The sequence below is a fragment of the Rana temporaria genome, chromosome 3, assembly GCF_905171775.1.
Source record: "Rana temporaria chromosome 3, aRanTem1.1, whole genome shotgun sequence".
NCBI classification, from domain to species: Eukaryota; Metazoa; Chordata; class Amphibia; order Anura; family Ranidae; genus Rana; species Rana temporaria.
The window spans coordinates 352,314,584-352,334,015 of record NC_053491.1 but is presented as its reverse complement, the minus strand read 5'-3'; the positions used below and the strand labels follow the sequence as shown (position 1 = coordinate 352,334,015).

Here is a 19,432-nt window from a genome sequence, read left to right as displayed (position 1 = left end):
TTTCCGACAGAAAATCCAATCGTGTGTACGAGGCATTAGTGTCCAATTTGTCCACGGCAATGTTGCAGTCATGCTAATTGCCGCCATTACTAGTAAAAATAAAGTTTGTAGATGCGATAACTTTTGCGCAAACCAAAAATATGTAGCAGAATACATATTGGCCTAAATTGATGAAGATTTTTTACGTTTTTTATTGGATGTGTTTTATAGCAGAAAGTCAAAAATATTGTTTTTCTTTTCAAAATTGTCGCCCTTTTTTTGTTTGGGTACAGCGTCGCACAACTGTGCAATCGTCAGTTAAAGCAATGCAGTGCCGTATCACAAAAAATGTCCTGGTCGTGAAGGGGCTGAAACCTGCTTTTTTTATATTCAAATGCACTGATTTATTATGACTTTGCTTGCTCTTACTATCGCAGTCTGCCTGCCCTTATCTCATCCTCTTATAACTGGCCTTTGGTTATGACCGATTTTGGTTTTCACCCTCCATCTGCCAGCTGTCCTGATCTTATGCTCGATTCTGGATTACATTTGTCTGCTGCCAGACCTGACCTAACCTTATCTCTTTTCCTTCAGTGGCTCAGGGGAACACTAGACTTGCTAGAATTGTGCTTGGTGATAGCCCGCTGCCCCCTGCTGGTGACACACAACATCTGTTTCACTGTATCTCTGGATCTACTGATCATTTCAATGTGGGTTTTTTTCTGAAAGTAATCTGTATTTCAAAATGTTTCATTATACAGTATGTTCGGTTTGAATTACACAGGTTTACTTATAAAAAATAAATCTTAGAATTATACTCTTTCAGTGTTCTGTATAGCAGTATAAGGAACATTTTCCTAAATTACATATCAGGAAAAAAATAAGTTTGTAGCAATTTAACAATAAATATTATGTTGATTGGTAGAATTATACTACAAAAATATACAACTAAAGACATCTATCTGGTCATAGAAGTAGTGTATACATAAAATGAGACATTAAATATCAACAGCAGTTCTTCTTCTTGGGAGAGTCCAGCAGCCGCACTGTCTTTTCCTTCACTTTGTCTTCTTGTTCTTTCAATATCCTTAACAATACAAGTGAAAAAATTAAAAGTAGAAACTGGTAAAACCAGGGCTGGTGCAAGGATTTTTGCCAACTCAGGCGAAGGTGCATTTTTCCATTGACCCCCCCCCCCCTCTGATGTGCACTGTACTCTGATGTGTTGTGCACGCACAGGGCACAACACATCAGAGTACAGTGCACATCAGGGCACAATACATGAGGGCACAGTGAACATCAGGGCATAGCACATCAGGGTACAGCACACACCAGGCCACATCAGGGTAAAGGGCACAGCACATCAGGACACAGGTCACAGTACATCAGGGCAAACGACATTGAGGCACAGCAGACTGAGGCACAGGACATCAGGGCACGGGACATTAGGACACATGGCACATCAGGGCACTTGGCGCACATCAGGGCATATTGGCACACATCGGGGCATATTGGAGCACAATGGGGCATATTGCAGCACATTGGGACACAGTGTTTTCCTGGCAGCCGGTATGCAGAAAGCATCTGTGATAAATTCTCTCTCATGTCACGCTGCCCCAGCGGCCTCTCCTCTCTTCTCGTCCATCCCAGATGATGTCACAAGCAAATGGGGATGGACGAGAAGAGAGGAGGGGCCGCCGGGGCAGCGTGACATGAGAGAGAATTTATCACACACACTGCCAGTGTGGCTGCAGCTACACTTCACACACATCAGGCATCTCCCGCTGTGTGTATCGGAGCTTAGTGTGAAAACTTTGGCCGCGCTGTGGGAAAAGTCCCGCTCTCCTTCTAGATCTGCTTGTGTGATAGACGCATTGTTCTGCCTATCACAAGAGCTGATCTAGGAGGAGGGCAGAACTTTTCTCACAGCGCGGCCAAAGTTAACACACTAAGCTCCAATACACACAGTGGGAGATGCCTTCTGTGTGCAACTCTGGGACTCAGAGACAAGAGAGACAGTGACACTGTCAATTTTCCACCCTGTTCCCTGGCGCCATAAGGCAAGTGCCCATGTTGCCTTGCGCTAGCGCCAGCCCTGGGTAAAACAACTTTGGGTAATGCAGCTAAATATACAGTTAAAATACATTCAAGGCCCATATACACGATCAGACAATCGTACAGCAAATACCAATTTCAAAACGATCGTACGATAATCTGATTGTTAGTACGCAACTTTCGAGAGCTGATCGTGACATATTATCCGATTGGACAAACGTGAACATTTTTCTTGTGCAATACCAGATTGTACAATTTTTTTTACAACAGTTTTAATCCGAAAATACAATGCATATACAATGCATTCTTTCTATTTTATTTTCCTGTCATACAAGAATTTATGTGACTTTAGTAATCTCTTCATTTTCATGAGATTAGCATGCAAAAAACAAAATGGAGGATTATTCGTCCGGTAATCTCATTTAGCTGGATTCAGGTAGGGCAGCGTAACTTTCAAGCGGCGTAGCGTATCGTATATACGCTGCGCCGCCTTAAGTCAGAGAGGCAAGTGCTGTATTCACAAAGCACTTGCCTCCTAAGTTACGGCGGTGTAGCGTAAATGGGCCGGCGTAAGCGCGCCTAATTCAAATTAGGAACAGGGGGGCGGGTTTTATGTAAATGACTAGTGACCCGACGTGATTGACGTTTTTTACGAACGGCGCATGCGCCGTCCGTGTACATATCCCAGTGTGCATTGCTCCAAAGTATGCCGCAAGGACGTATTGGTTTCGACGTGAACGTAAATTACGTCCAGCCCCATTCACAGACGACTTACGCAAACGACGTAAAATTTTGAAATTTCGATGCGGGAACGACGGCCATACTTAACATTGGCTAGGCCAGCTAGGGGACAGCTTTATCTTTATGCCGGCGTACCTCTTACGGCAACGGCGTATCTTTACTGCGACGGGCAAGCGTACATTCGTTAATCGGCGTATCTAGTCATTTGCATATTCTACGCCAAACTCAACGGAAGCGCCACCTAGCGACCAGCGGAAATATTGCACCCTAAGATACGACGGCGCAGGCCGTCGTATCTTAGCTAGGTTTAAGTGTATCTCAGTTTGAGCATACACTTAAACATACGACGGCTTAGATTCCGAGTTACGACGGCGTATCTACTGATACGCCGGCATAACTCTTTGTGAATCCAGCTAATTGTGTATACCAGGATTTAGAGGAACTATTTTACCAGCCAAAGGATCTGTAGTAGGTACAGTGGTACCCCATTACCATTTCACACAGGGGAGGGGGTCAGGATCTGGGTTTCCCCTTTGTTAAAGGGGTCTTCCAGATTCTGATAAGCCTCCCGCCCGCATACCCCCACAACCACCGGGCAAGGGTTGTGGGGATGAGGTGCTTTGGGGGGACCCCAAAGCACCCTCCCAATGTTGAGGGCATGTGGCCTGGTGCGGTTCAGGAGAGGGGGGGCCGCACTCTGTCCCCCCTCTTTTCTGCGGCCGGCCAGGTCAACGTGCTCGGATAAGGGGTCTGGTGTGGATTTTAGGGGGAACTCCACGCCATTTTTTTTTAAATTTGGGGTGGAGTTCCCCTTAAAATCCACACCAGACCTGAAGCGTCTGGTTATGGATATTTAGGGGGAACCGCACGTCATTTTTTTTTTAAATTGATGGCAGTGTTCCCCTTAATATCCATACCAGACCTAAAGGGTCTGGTTATTGAATTTGCAGGGACCTTCGCACATTTTCTTTTCTAAAAGTCCGTGTCCCATTGACTACAATGGGGTTTTGGGTTCCCGAACCTGAACTTTTTTTTTAAAGTTCGGGTTCGGACCCGAACCCGAACATCCAGGTGTCCGCTCTACTCTACTTAGGATACTATTCCACCTACTGACACTAATGATGGGGTAACATTCCCCTTACTGACGCCATCAATGGGGCACTATTCTTTCTGTTGATAGCAACAATACAGCACAATGTCTCCCATTAAAACAAATGATGGAGCACTGATGCCGGGGGATTTTCTACTTCTATTGGCCACAGTCTGCCCCCCCTAAAGCCTGAAGGACAGTAAACTGTCCCTCTGCTTAGAAAGTTTGGAGACCAATGAACTAGAACTACAAAAACAAACAACAATTCGATTTATTAGTCTGGTACAAGCAGAAAAGAAACTGCACACTCATCTGTTGAAAACAGGTAGAAACACGTTGGTAATATTGCATGGGGCTGATACTCAGTAAATGACTCACCTTGCTAAATGCAGAACAGGTTCTTTAGCATTGTGTCCACTAGAGGCACTGCATTCATAGAAAATCAAGTTACAGTCCTATAAGATACAAAAAAGTGAAAATGCCCATATCAAATATTTATTTTTAATAAGTGTCATGAAAATTACTTTTCTAACCAGCATAAGTATGCATATGCCATACCTGTGGGAGTGGTGAATCACTGTTGTAGTAATGGCTACTGCATTGGGTGCCGCTGTTTTTCAGGTCCCATGCCCTGCTGCATTGTAACCACAGGGGGTCACTTGTTTGGCACGGCTGACATTCAAAGAACACCTTAAATTTTTCTCAATGAATGCAAAGTATTCTGTGATTTGAAGAGGTAGAGATTGGACAGCAACGATCCCTGTAGTAGTTACTACTACAGCGATTCTCCACTTCCACAGCGGTCCCACAGGTATGGACCATACATACCTAAATTGTCCCAAGCTGTAACTATGCAATAAAATCCATACCTGGAGTTTAACTTTAAAGGTATACATGCTTAACAATACTAGCATGATACAGATTTAAATATACAAGAACATATCAAATCAGCCTGTGCAGACATACAGTAGATACATAAGCCCGGATTCAGAAAGACTTACGACGGGCGTATCTGTAGATACGCCGTCGTAAGTCCGAATCCGTGCCATCGCAACTTTAAGCGTATGCTCAAACTGAGATACGCTTAAATGTTGCTAAGATACGACCGGCGTAATTCTCCTACGCCATCGTACCTTAACTGCATATTTACGCTGGCCGCTAGGGGCGTGTACGCTGATTTACGCCTAGAATATGTAAATCAGCTAGATACGCCTATTCACGAACGTACGCCCGGCCCTCGCAGTACAGATACGCCGTTTACGTAAGGCTTTTTCCGGCGTAAAGTTACCCCTGCTATATGAGGCGCAGCCAATGTTAAGTATGGACGTCGGGTCAGCGTCGAATTTTCCGTCGATTACGTTGTTAGCGTAAGTCGTTCGCGAATAGGGCCGTGTGTAATTTACATTCACTTTGAAAGCATTGGGCCAGATTCACAGAATAAGTACGCCGGAGTATCTGCTGATACTCCGGCGTACTTTCAAATTTGCCGCGTCGTATCTTTATTTGGAATTCTCAAACAAAGATACAACGTTATTTGGCTAAGATCCGACAGGCATCCTTAGGCCACTTTTACACTGAGGCGCTTCTAAACTGCCAGTAAAAACACTGAGTGCTTTTGAAGCGCTTTTCAGTGTCCCAGTGTGAAAGCATTCATTGATTTTAATGGATTTAAGTTTTTGTGAGCTTTTTAGGTGCTGTTTTTAGCATGAAAGCACCTGAAAAGCGTCTCAGTGTGAAAGTGGTCTAAGCTAGAATCTCCATTTAAATATTTGTACATTACAATCCAATCTACTCTCAAAGCGGAACTTCACCCAAAAGGGGAAGTTCTGCATTTTCACCTCCACCCACTTTTTGCCTGCAGCCTTCCGAGACACATCACAGGTAGCAGGAGGCTGCGAGATTATTTGCAAAGCGCAGTGCGACTCACGCAGCAAGGAGTCACAGACATTTTCCCACCCTAAACATGGCTGCGCCATGGACCCATGGCGGATCGGATTGAGTGAGATCTGATGAAAACGGACATGCTGTCCGTTTTCGTCTCTCCATAGGAGACAGCGGCGCCCAACAAGCCCCTCCCCACTCAGTGAGCAGAGAGGAGCTTGTCATCTGCCAGCTCAGCGGAGATCAACGGACTAATCTCCCACTGAGCTGGCGGGAGCAGGCGAACTCCGTAGCGATAGAGTCCGCCTCGTATGGAAGGGGCCTTATCCATAACAACTAATGATCTTTAGCAAGATAAATACATTCCACGTTCATTTTTATGCTACCAAAATTAGTGTGTGCTGAAAATTGTCTCCAGCATCATTTTGCTGAAGTCCAGAGCCGCCGAGCAGCAGGAAATAATTAGTCTGTCAGCAGATCGGCCTATAGTGGCTCTGACTTTTGGCACAGTGCAAAAAAAAAAAAAGAAAGCAAGCAGCTGATAATGTGCAGAGCCAGGTAAGTTACTGGATTTAAACAGCATAGGCACCTATTTTTAATGTTTTACATAGTGATCTAGTGTGGGAGCCATCGGCTCAGGCACAAAGCTTTGAAGGTCCGGCATGGTATGCAGAGCACATGCGCATGGTGATGTCCCCGGCTGCATCTAGTGGGAATAGCTCCTGAACACCACAAGTTTAGGAGATATTCAATGTACCTACATTTAAGCCTTGCCTGTAGGTACAAGTCCAAAAAAACACTTTACTGCCACTTTAAGGCTGGGTTCACACTTATCCCATATGCGGATCGCAGCAGGGGTCCGGTGCTTCCCTGATACTCCAGTTGTGACTGAACTAGCATTACCACGTTTTCTTCAAGCCAAACACTTTAGCGCCACACAGTACATTTTTTTTTGTAACAGACATATGCACTCCAAAGACAATAGTAATGTGACACACATAGAGCCCCCTCACACTCAGGCCCTGTTCCAAGCCACATTCCTGTCTGAGTAATGTGTCCGGGTTTCAAGTGAACTGAAACCCAGACACATGAATCAAAACCCAGACTTTCCGGGTGAATCCCGAACAGGTGGCAACCCTAGACTGAACCAGAGTTTTGGAAAGTGACAAAATTATATTTTTAACTCTTGGGTAAATGCTTGCTGTAGCTAGTTATTGCATGCTATTGCTGAGCCTATGATCCACTAAGACCCCCTGATCCTTTTTTTATCCTTAATTGCCCCGATTTTTATCGCGACTACGAAATTACGGCAGACACATCGGACACTTTTGACGCTATTTTGGGACCATTCACATTTATACAGCAATCAGTGCTATAAAACTGCACTGATTACTGTATAAATGTGAATGGCAAGGAAGGGGTTAAGTGTGTCCTAGAGAGTGATGCTGTGTGGGGGCGTGGCCTACTGTGACATGTCACTGATCACTGCTCCCAATTAGAGGGAGCAGACCTTCAGTGTTGTGTCACTAGGCAGAACAGTGAGATGCTCTGTTTACAAAGGCGTTCTGCCGTTCTATGCCCCGATCGCGGGACACCGGTGGACATCGAGTCCTCGAGTCCCGCAGGCATGGTCACAGAGATCACGGCGGGCACGCGTGTATATATACGTTGCTTTGCCTGCCCATGCCATTCTGCCGACGTATAAGTGCGTGAGGCAGTCGGCAAGCAGTTAAAGAATATCTGCATAGGGCAACGAATCTCAGGAATATTTAATTGGTCAGCTTAATTATTTTTAATAAAATATTTTATATTTGAGGCACTGTTATACAGTACATGATCGATAAACGATTAATATAGCTGACTCGATTAATCACTCAAACATCCTGACATCAGTGACAATGCAGCCTATTCACCGTCACAAGAGATTAGTAATTGATACAGTTAAACATCCAACCAGGAGTAAGTATCACCTTATGTATTTTCCAATGTTGTAAAAAGGTATGTACCATTGGGAAAAATATTGCGAATATATAGTCAAGGCCCATTGGCTGAACCAACCTAAAGGGGTTGTAAAGGTTTGTTTTTATGTTCTAAATAGGTTCCTTTAAGCTAGTGCATTGTCGGTTCACTTACCTTTTCCTTTTGTTTTTTCCTTCTAAATGTTTTTTTTCTTTGTCTGAATTTCTCACTTCCTGTTTCTCAGTAAGCTGTTCAATAAGCTGTTCTGGCTGACTTTCCACCGCTTGTATGATGGTGGCAAGTTTACTGAGGAGAAACAGTTAGTGAGAAATTCAGACAAAGAAAAAAAACATTTAGAAGGGAAATCGAAGGAAAAGGTAAGTGAACCAACAATGCACTAGCTTAAAGGAACCTATTTAGAAAATAAAAAACAAACCTTTAAACCCCTTTAACCACTATCAGGGAGCAAATAAATAATGGCTCAGGGCTTGTACACACGAGCAGACATGTCCGATGAAAACGGCCCGCGGACCGTTTTCATCGGACATGTCTGCTGGGATCTTTTGGTCTGATGTGTGTACAAAATCGTAGAAGAACGTAGAAGACACCGACGTTCTCTGACACGGGAGTTCAATGCTTCCACGCATGCGTCGAAGCAATTCGACGCATGCGTGGGATTTCGGGTCAGCGGACATGTCCGATGAGTCGTTCTAACCATCGGACATGTCCGACGGACAGGCTTCCAGCGGACAAGTTTCTTAGCATGCTAAGAAACTTTTGTCCGCTGGAAACCTGTCCGCTAGGCCGGAAAACTGTCCGGTAGGCCCTACACATGGTCGGACATGTCCGTGGAAACTGGTCCGGCGGCCTCAGTCTACAGAATGGCTTCACTAGCTCCTGCTCTTTAGATTGAAATAGTTGAAATATAAACACTCTACCTTTGAAAGTTGCTTTCCCAGACCGCAGGGAACCTCTCTTTCTTTTTCAATGTCTGTTTTATTACCTAACATTAATATAGGTATATTTTCTCCAGCTCCTTCCTAGAAGAAAAACGAAAAGCATCCTTGAGGGTTTGTGTGGTTGTGAAAGATATTCCTAAAAAATACTTTTTATAATATTCATCATTCATTGATGGAAACACTAACAATGCTTGTGATTAATGTACCTGTTCCAGCGTGGACAGCTCTGTTTTTAGTGTTTTGACTCTGAACCCATGTTTTATACACTTTAATAGATGCAGATTGATTATGCTCAAAATTTTAATATTACTACTTGCTGTTTAATAAATGGTTTGATGTGCATTGTTCTATTTATGTATGTGTTTTAGGGTGGACTGCAGTTTTGTTGCCATAAATATAAAAAATGTTATTCAGAGTACTTTATTCTTTTTATTAATACTTTAATTAAGTATTACTTGAAATTATTACAGAGATTTGCCAGGAAAATAATCTTGCCGATATTTGGTAGGCTACAGCTTCCTATGTAAATTCCACATTTTTTGTTGTTATCTGTTTCCTGTGGGAATTACCCAACTGTTTGTCTTGGTGACAGAAGTTAAAGGGGAATCCACAATTTTTTGGCTGTCACCAGAAAAGGTGAGGGCAAAATTTGAGTTTTTAGAGACAGTTGTCAACAAATAATTTCCTTCTCTTTTAAATGATTTCCACTCACTTCCTACTCTGCCGCCCACAAAGTGCCTATGCTAGCACAGTAAAGCACTTCCAGTTTACCAACATACAGAGGGCAAGATTAGAAAATTGGTCTTGTATTTAGGTAACAGATTAAGTATTTTGAAAGCACAGATTGACTTTACCAAGAAAAACTTGCAGTTATGCTCTAGCCTCGTAAGAACAAAGCAAGATCACAAAGAAATAAAACTTGTAAACATCAAGGTTGATCTCTGTCATTACCTCTACACTGGTAAGCCATTGCCGTACTGCCATAAACGAGTCCTTGGATGTGATGTCATACATTACAATGACGCCATCAGCTTTTCTAAAGAACTGTTTAGTTATACTGCGGTATCTGTATCAAGAAAAGGAATCAACAATAAAAATAAGTATACAGGTATCTCAAAAAAGCAGGAAAGAATTTCACTCAAATAGTAAATAAAGGTAGAACCTCTTTAAGACGCATATGGGCCCAAACCAAAGATCACATGTTTGTTTCTATTGTCCCCATACAGCAACATAAAGTTGAACATGCTGGGTTGGGGGCAAATCAAACTTCAAAAGCCTATAGTGGCTAAATATGTACAAGCCCTGGTGCAATGTCTTCAATAGGGCCCCTTTCTGAAAGCCCCCGTTGCTACCCTCCCTAACACCCATTCCTTGCAGTTTACTGTCTTATATTACTAGTGAAACATACAAGCATGTTTAGAGAGTTTACTGTCATGCTCAGAGAGCTGCCCATAAAAAGATCCTCCACAGAAAGCAAGGGAAGCTTCTGAGGACTGGCAAAGTGAAGCTGCTGCCCCATGCCTACTTTGCACGTAGCCATGTGACAGATCACATGACCAAGCACAAGTAGCACTTTGGGTAGCCCCCTGTCCCCAATAGAAGACCTAAGAACTTTTTCACTTAAATAGTCTGCATAGTGCTTCTAAGTTTTACTAGCATTATAAAGAAATTATTTGATGGGGGGGGGGGGCGCACTCCAGGTCGCCCCCTTTCCCCCCCTTCCCTGGAACAATATTAATGGTAATAACATATTACATGGATCTGCTGACTTTTCTGAAAACATACAACACATTGTAAAATGTGTCATGGCCCACATTGTAACATGAAATACTTCAAAGCACAGTTGCACAACATATATCTATGTTACAATGTTAATTGCACTCCAACGCACATCTACAGTGCACTGTAATGAACTTTCATTATAGCATAAAAAATACTCAGTGCTCTGGGTGCTGTATTGCTCTGTGCTGAAAAAACTCAAGCAGGATCTGCTTTTTTATACATTGAGTAAAGCCTCGGCACACGACTGTTTTCCTCCTGGTCGTGTGTATGTCGTGGATCTCGACAAGAAAAAAAGAGAACATGCTCTCTTTTTTCTCGTCAGAAGTCTCAATTTCCTCGTCGTGTTTCTCGTCGGGCTGGTTTACGACGAGAAACACGTTCGTGTGTATGCTTAGAAACCCGTATTAGACGGGAGCGCACCTTCGGTAAAAGTAGCGTTTGTAATGGAGATAGCACATTCGTCACGCTGTAACAGACTGAAAAGCGCGAATCATCTCTCACCAAACTTTTACTAACACGCAGTAATATGAGATTAGCAAAAGCAGCCCCAAGGGTGGCGCCAGTGGAATCGAACTTCCCCTTTATAGTACCGTTGTACGTGTTGTAGGTCACCGCGATTCAGAACGACGAGATTTTATCTTGACAGTGTGAATGCAAGGAAAGCTTGACAAGATTCTCGTCAAGCCTGACAAGAACCCTGTCGAGGAAAACGACATTTCTTTTACGACGAGATTCTCGGTCGTGTGTACGAATTCATTACACGAGGCAACCAGAAAGCGCACGCTTTGCATTACACTACATTATCGGGTCTTAAAGAACTCTCGCTTAGACATAAAATCTATAACAATTTATAAATATTTTAATATCAATTAAGGTTAATACAAAGATGATGGTAGGATAAAAGATACAAGTTAATGCAATATATTGCTCTATGATAGGAAAGACAAGGTACAGCAATTTTTAGTTTTTTTCACTACACCAGCATTTAAGGTCTTATGTAAGTTGTACATAAAAGCATAATTATCTGTGTTCAGGTCTGTAATTTATAAGGATTTGAATGCAGCACTATTGTATCCTAGGGGCTCATTCACACAGGTTTGTTATGGCCCATAGCATATAGCTGCGTAAACCAATAACCAGGAAAATCCATGTTCTGGGTCCTGTATAAGAACTGTATTTGATGCTGTGTGCAAATGTAAACATTTGAGCTAGTGTTAAATTGCGTCCAGCCTACGTTTACATTTTCAGTGGCAACTGTTCATAGCTGACATGTAAATATGAACAAAGTATAATGAGCGACACTCACATGTTGGCATTGGATGAGTCATTTATGCAGCGGCAGCACATGCACAGAATAATCTACTTTCTGTCATTCATGAATTTGCAGGAGCTACTGATTACACACTCTTGATACGTCGGCCCTGAGCAGTGGCCGTGGCCAATAATGTACATTTACGCATTTAAACGCAGCACAAATGTTACATATGTACATCGTACAGGCAATTTTTTTTTTATGCAGGATTTTGCTGCCTCTTTTGTACTGTATGCATGGGGCATACAGCTCATCTATGAATGTTATTAGAAACGACATAAATCATCTCATCTCCATTTTCATTAGTTTAACTTAGAAAATTACATGGATTCATAAAGACTACTGATTTTATACAATGATTCGCATATGATGGTCACTTAAAGTGAAACCACACTCAAACAAGGGTGCTATTTTATACTTTTATACTTTTATTTTATATTTTATATATCTCGGAATGTTAATTGTGCCCAGACTGTCTGAGTCCAGGAAAGATCACTCGCAGGTGATCGGTGCATTGCTTTCAGTGGGGCTGCCTCCACATTTTATTGACGGAAAACCCCACTAGGGTTCTCTCGTGTATTTGGTGTCGCTCCCATTCTCAGGTGTGAATGTGGCGTAAATCTACAGTGTGAGATCTAAGGCACTGCTGCCTTAAAATTCTAGTCTCAGGAGATTTAGGGTGAGATTTGATGATGTGACTACTGTTCTGCTCATTGTTCTTCTTGCTGGAGGCTCTGACAAAAGGAAGCAAAGCCCTGCCTCTACCAAGATGGCTGATTCTATACAGAGACCCAGTTCAGAACCAGACATGTTAAGTCAGTAATGGGGAAAAGATCAGCTGCAGGGCAATACTGGGGACAAGCCGTTTGTCTTCTGCCTACCTTTTGTAGGCACAGCTTCCAAAGGTAAAGTGATTCGAAAGGCTTTTTTTTTTTCATTAAAAAAATATATATACTTACCTGCTCTTGGCAATGGTATTGTAGAGAGTGGTCCCCTTCTGGAGTCCTTCACTGGCTGTCCGCTTCTTCCTCTTAGGAGTGCCCCTTCAGCAAGCTGTGTACTAAGGAGGTGCCTATGCAGGCTTGCTTCCGAGCCAAGCTGTGTGTATCCGTAGACACACAGCATGGCTTGGCCAAGACCCCCCACTCCCTCCTCACAGGATTTGACTGGCAGAAGCAGGAGCCTATGGTTAGTGTATCCTGTGAAAGCAGGAAGAGAGAGCAGTGCAGGATTTATTAAGGAATAAGGTGTGGAGGGTGGGAAATGGGTATTGGAATTTTCTTTACCTAAATGCAGAGAATGCATTAAGGTAAAAAAACGTTTGCATTTAGAACTACTTTAATCTCCACTTTAAATAGACACAAGTATTCAGCACTGCCCTGTACACATTTACAGGGAACAGCCTTGGAACCATTTCATACACATGGTTAATAAATAATTTACATTGGTGAAAACATTAAAAAAAATAGCAATCTGGTATTGTTGCCGATCCTATAATCTAATTACAGACCTTTCTTGTCCAGCTGTGTCCCAAAGCTGTAATGCTACCTGGCAGTTATCCACTGTCACGGTCTTTACGATGAAATCAACACCTGCAACACCAAAAGAAATTCCAAAATTAAGTTTGATGTAAAGAGTAATCCTTGGGCGTCAATTTATATAAAAAAAATAGCTGGATTCATTCATCCAGCCGTCATGAATAATCACTGTAATTAGAATAAAAGTTTATTTCTTATAATTATCAGCTTCATCTCATGGCAATAATGCAGTATTTTCCTGATCAAGGTATGTATCCAAGAAATATTGTTAAAATTCCTTACAACTGGGCGAATACTTGTGCCATTCATTTAGCAAATTTGTTATAATTGGACCTCTAATGTCGCATACACACGGTCGGAAATTCCGCCAAGAAAAGTCAGATGTGAGCTTTTGACCGTGTGTATACTCCATCGGACTTTTGCTGTTGGAATTTCAGCCAACAAAAGACTGAGAGCAGGTTCTATATTTTTCTGAAAATCCGCTTGTCTGTATGCAATTCCAATGTGCAAAAAAACACCCATGCTCAGAATCAAGCAGAAGAGTCGAACTGCCTATTGAACTCCATTGATCTCGGCTCGTCGTATGTCTTGTACGTCATTGCGTTCTTGACAGTTGGAATTTCCGACAAGATTTGCGTGACCGTGTGTATGCAACACAAGTTTGAGCCAACATTCCGTCAGAAAATATCCATTTTCTTGTCGGAATTTCCGATCGTGTGTACGCGGCATAAGTGACAAGTAACCCCAATCAGTAAACTGTTAATGCTATTCAAGGAACAATGCAACTCTGCTAAAGTCCACTTAAATTACCTATAATCTCAGGCAAGGTCCTGCGCATGGCATAAATCATCTGAAAAGTGTATTAATAATTCATGAATTACAAATAAACTTTTCAGAAGATTTATGCTGTGTGCAGGACCTTTCCTTGGATTATTACTTGGTATCTGGCTTTAAAGGAGCCTTGGTCTTGACAAAGATATTCCTTGTCAGCTGAAACACGGAAGTTAAGCAATGATATACATTCTTTAGTCAAACTTTTATTTATTCTGTCTAGGAAAAATAAAGGGGTAACTATTAGGGTCCTTTCACACGGAGCAGACCGTTTCTGTGTCCGCTCCGTGTGTCCCCGCTGAGCTGTCGGCGGATAGGTCGGCCCCCGCAAACAGTGCAGAGACCGCCCTGTCTCTCCTCCGCTCTCCCCTATGGGGGATCGGATGCAGACGGACCGTCTGTCCATCTGCATCCGATCCGTTCCGCCGAACGGAAGAAAAATATGGTTTCTTCCGTTCGCAAAAGCGGATCCCGATGGACGCGGACGCTAGCGGATGCTCCATCCGCTAACGGATGCGATCCCATAGGGATTCATTACAAGTCCGTTAAGGGACTTGTAATGAACGGACGAACGGTCCACTCGTGTGAAAGGACCCTTAGAGTCGGTTCACACATAGGCGGCACGACTTCGGGGGCGACTCTGCAAGTCGTTCTGAGGACGACTTTAGAGGCGATTTGCAAAACGACTTCTGTATAGAAGTCAATGCAGATCGCCCCGAGCCGCCCCCGAAATACTACAAGAACCTTTTTTCTAAGTCGGAGCGACTTGCGTCGCTCCTATTAGAATGGTTCCATTGCAGTGAATGGGACGCAACACATTAGGCGGCTGAGCCGCCTGTCGTGTCGCCCCAGTGTGAACCGGGTCTAAGGCTTCATTTCCATGGACGTTTTTTTTTTTGAGCTGGAGCTCAAAAACGCAGCGGTAGCGTTTTTTAGCGTTTTTGCTCGTTTTTTAACGTTTTTTAACGTCTGGCGTTTTTACAGCTCTAAGGCTGGAGCTTCAGAACACACTGGTCCTGGGTTATTTTTGCAGCTTAAAAACGGCTCAGCCATCTACAGCTCAAAAACGTAATGGTGGGCATGAGGCCATAGACCAGGGATATGCAATTAGCGGACCTCCAGCTGTTGCAGAACTACAAGTTCCATGAGGCATAGCAAGACTCTGATAGCCACAAGCATGACACCCAGAGGCAGAGGCATGATGGGATTTGTAGTTTTGCAACAGCTGGAGGTCCGCTAATTGCATATCCCTGCCATAGACTAACATGAAGAGCCATTTTTAAGCTGCAAAAAAAGCTCAGAAAAGTGGCTGTAAAAACGTCCAAAAACGTCCATGGAAATGAAGCCTTATTGAACTCCTTCTCATTAATTATTATATATGTATTTATTGCTGGTATTTATGTAGCACAGACAGTTTGACAGATCGCCATACTAAGATAAACGATGTTGGTGTGACGATCTACCCCACTGTGCTATTGTATTCTGACAGGGGGACTCCCCCTCGCCAGACTACACTGAACAACACTTGCGGCCATTGGCTGCAAGCATTGATTAGATGTCCCTTCGACAAAAAAACGGTCATTAGACAGGCTTCTGTCAGACAGACTGCTGTACACACTGATCAAAAGTCAGCCGATTCAGCAGGAACCGGTGTTTTTCGACCAGTGTGTACCCAGCTTAACTCACATTCATACATACACATAGTAGGGTCAATTTAGACAGGAGCCAACTAACCTACCAGCATGTCATTTGAGTGTTGTAGGAGACCGGCGTACCCAGAGGAAACCCACATAAGCACAGGGAGAACATTATAAATGTATTATATTATTTGTGTTGTCTTTTTGCAGCCCTGCTAAAGGAGTACTTTTGAACCACTGAAACACGTTGGCTTTAACCAAATGTGACTTGTATTACAACTTCTAGACTTTATCCATCGTGCCTGGCACTTTACTCTTTGTACACATGTCTACCCAATCCACGTGCCATCCTATGGCAGTTACTGTCTGGAGAGCTGCCTAAAATTAAAAACCTTCAACTAAACCAGACCCGAATTCCAACTGTAATAAATATTAGCACAAATAATCCAAGGCCCTCACATGTTCCCTTTAACTTCTACATTCAGTTCCTTTTTGAATCTGCAGACAAAGATTGAAAGCTAATACAACTTAAAAAAATGCAGCTATCCTTTAAAAGCAGATAACAACAAAACCTGGGGAATGCCCAGGGAAAAACCAAGCCTACTTACCGACCAGCTCGCATAACAGCCAATTAACCTGTCTAACAGTATGCGTTAAAAAGCATTAGTTTACACATGGAACACAAGCTGTGAATGACTCCTACTGTTTCTATTTGTCAGTATTTATTTGTTATTACTGGCATTGATTTACCAATTGATTTTCCTAATCCCTTATCAACTCCGCTCATTTCAATCTAATTTTAAAAGAAAACAGAAGTAACACTAATAGCAATGGCTGCATAATTAAATGAAGTATAATTAGCAATGATTGAGTTTAAAAAATAAAAAACAACATAGCAGCAAATAGAAGCTGCCAATAATGTTTACACCTCAGCCAATGATAGGTCAATTCTCTTTCCAAAGGGCAAATAATTTAAAACACATATTTAGTACTCTAGTACTCTAGCTCTAGCTCTAGCTAGATGATCATATCTGCATAGTGGCTAGTAATTCTGCCTTGCACCACTGGGGAACTCTGGTTTAAACGATCTGCATGGAGTTTGCATGTTCTTCCTGTGCTTGTGCGGGTTTTCTCCTACACTCCAAAGACATGCTGTTAGATCATTTAGCTCCTGTCCAAATTAGTCCTAGAATATAAGATAGGGACCTTATATGGCAAGCTCCTTGAGGGCAGGAACTGATGTCACTATACAGTATATAAAGCACCGTGCAAAAATTGATGGCACTTTATAAATACCTTTTAATAAATAATTAACAATTTTAAAACTCTGCGTTATATGATTCTTAGATTCTTAAAGTATATGTCTTGGTAAAAAAAAAAAGAAAAACACAATCAGCACAACTTTGTAGTTTGTGCCCATTTCACAATTCCCTTAAAAGAATGGAAAAATTCACATTAATCCTCCCCTAAATCGAGTGAGCTCCCAACTTTTTGTTACAGCTGCCTCAGCTTCACTGAAAACCCAAGCAATGTTGTCACTCCTGCTTGAGATCTTCCCTGCTGGACTAGACAACACCCCTTTGTCTCCAAAACAAATGTTGTGGTGCAATGTCTCAGCAAAAATTGTCCTGTTTTTATTTTTTAGGTCCATTGTAATGATTTGGCAACCCATTGAAATGAATTGGTTCACACAATACATATTAACGCACAACATAACGCATGTTGATGCGTATATTTTACCTGACCATATTGAACTGCACTGGTATGAAAGTGTGGTAAATACAAAGACTGATATAGGTTTACTGATGGTTTACGCCAGTAACATTCTTCTTTAAACTTTTCTCCTTGTTCAAGATATTTAGCCAACAAAATGCAAGGTCGTTGAGCTAATTTGTGATGGCATTTCAGCGCGATTACGAAAATAAGGTATGCACGACTGGCTTCTTGCTAGATTTTGTTAAGTGCAACCTGTAAAATTATGTGCAGCGATCTGCGTTTTTCACATTGATCGAACTCAGGGGAATTATCTGACTTTAGGTATGAAGAACCACAGAGGAAAACCTGAAGGGATAATGGCGCATGTAAGGGGAAGCATATAAGCTTCTCAAAAGATGTATAAAACTGTACTCGATGGGCTTTATTCAGATAATATTGTTGACACTAATTGACAATGTCAATGGAACACGTTTGTTTGCTTCATCTAATTTGGGCGTAATATCTGATCTCATTAACAGAAATATGCTGTTGAAATTGAGGGAGCATTAATAACAATTATTCAAGTCTATATTTAAAAATGTGTGTTGGTCAATTAATACACACTAGTTCAGTTCAAGGAGTGTGGAGAATAAAGCGTTCTGGATAACAAGAAGACTTTAAAAATAGTACAGAACTGGCTCTTAAAGTGTGATTAATGCACCACAGCAGTACTACAGAAGAGGGAAGCACACTCTATAGGAAAAACAAAGCAGAGACGAAGGCGCTTCTAAGTGCAGTAATAAAACACTTTAATGACAAGAAAGGGTTAAAAACACTTACAAAATTGAAGTGAAAAACAGGCATATCAGTGAATCCATAATATCCTGCGGGATGCCTCCTGGGGAGTAAAGACAGCTACAGGTGGAAATTCCAGTCGACCAGCGGTGGGAAGCACTGCATCTCTGATCCAGGAATAAGAGCCACACTGTCTATCTTCTAAGTGTTTTAACCCTTCCTTGCCATTAAAGTGTTTTATTCCTGCACTTAGAAGTGCCTTCTTCTTTAATTAGTACACACCAGATCTGCTGATTTTGGATCTTGGGAGGAGAGAGAAAGGGGAGGAGATTGAAAAATAGAAGGAAAGATCAAGAAGAGAAGTTGGAATGGAAGAGGAGAGACCAAGAGGAGGAGTTGGAAGGGAATAGGAAGGGATGGGCTAGAAGTAGAGAAGAGAAAGCAAGAGGAGAAGATAGAAGAGTAAATAAGAAAGATCAATAGATGAAGATGGAAGGGGAGAAAAGAGACCCAGAGGAGGGGTTTGAAGGAAAGAGGAGAGGAAGTGTTAAAAGAAGAGAGGAAAGAACAAGAGAAGGAGATGTAAGAAGAGAAGAAAATACCAAGAAAAGATGTTGGAATGTAAGAGGAGAGACCAAGAGGAGGAGTTGGAAGGGAATACAAGGGAATGGTTAGAAGTAGAGAGGATAGAGCAAGAGGAAGAGATGGAAGAAGAGAGGAAAAGATGATGGCTGGGAAGAGGAGAGACCAAGGAGGAGTTGGAAGGGAAGAGGAGGGGGTGGGATAGATAGAAGAAGAGTAGGAAGGACCAATAAGAGACAACGGAAGGGGAGAAACCAGACCCAGAGGAGGAGTTTGAAGGGAAGAGGAGGGGAAGGATTAGAAGTGGTGAGGAGAGAACAAGAGGAAGAGATAGAATAAGAGTAGGAAAGACCAAGAAGAGAATCGTTAGAATTAGAGGACAGAGCAATAGGAACAGATGGAAGAAGAGAATAAAAAAACAAGAAAAGAAGATGGAAGATAAGAGGAGAGACCAAGAGGAGGATTTGGCAGGGAATAGGAGGGGAACGGTTAGACCTAGAGAGGGAAGAACAAGAGAAGAAGATGGAAGGAAGAGGAGAGACCAAGAGGAGGAGTGGGAAGGGGAGAGGAGAGGATGGGATAGAAGTAGAGCAGAG

At 42.4% G+C, this 19,432-nt stretch overlaps 1 protein-coding gene across 2 annotated transcripts in view; it reads right to left on the bottom strand.

The window, feature by feature from the left end:
• Positions 1–264: 264 nt before the first annotated feature.
• Positions 265–19,432, bottom strand: part of CRACR2A (calcium release activated channel regulator 2A) — a 200,725-nt gene continuing 181,557 nt past the window's right edge. For both annotated transcript variants that reach the window (XM_040345184.1, XM_040345185.1), the window contains exons 14-18: positions 13,269–13,350; positions 9,616–9,730; positions 8,644–8,745; positions 4,244–4,320; positions 265–1,066 (exon numbers count right to left, since the gene is read on the bottom strand). In XM_040345184.1, the coding sequence (XP_040201118.1) occupies positions 985–1,066; positions 4,244–4,320; positions 8,644–8,745; positions 9,616–9,730; positions 13,269–13,350 (458 nt within the window). In that variant the 3' untranslated portion in view covers positions 265–984. The remainder of the gene's footprint in view (positions 1,067–4,243; positions 4,321–8,643; positions 8,746–9,615; positions 9,731–13,268; positions 13,351–19,432) is intronic.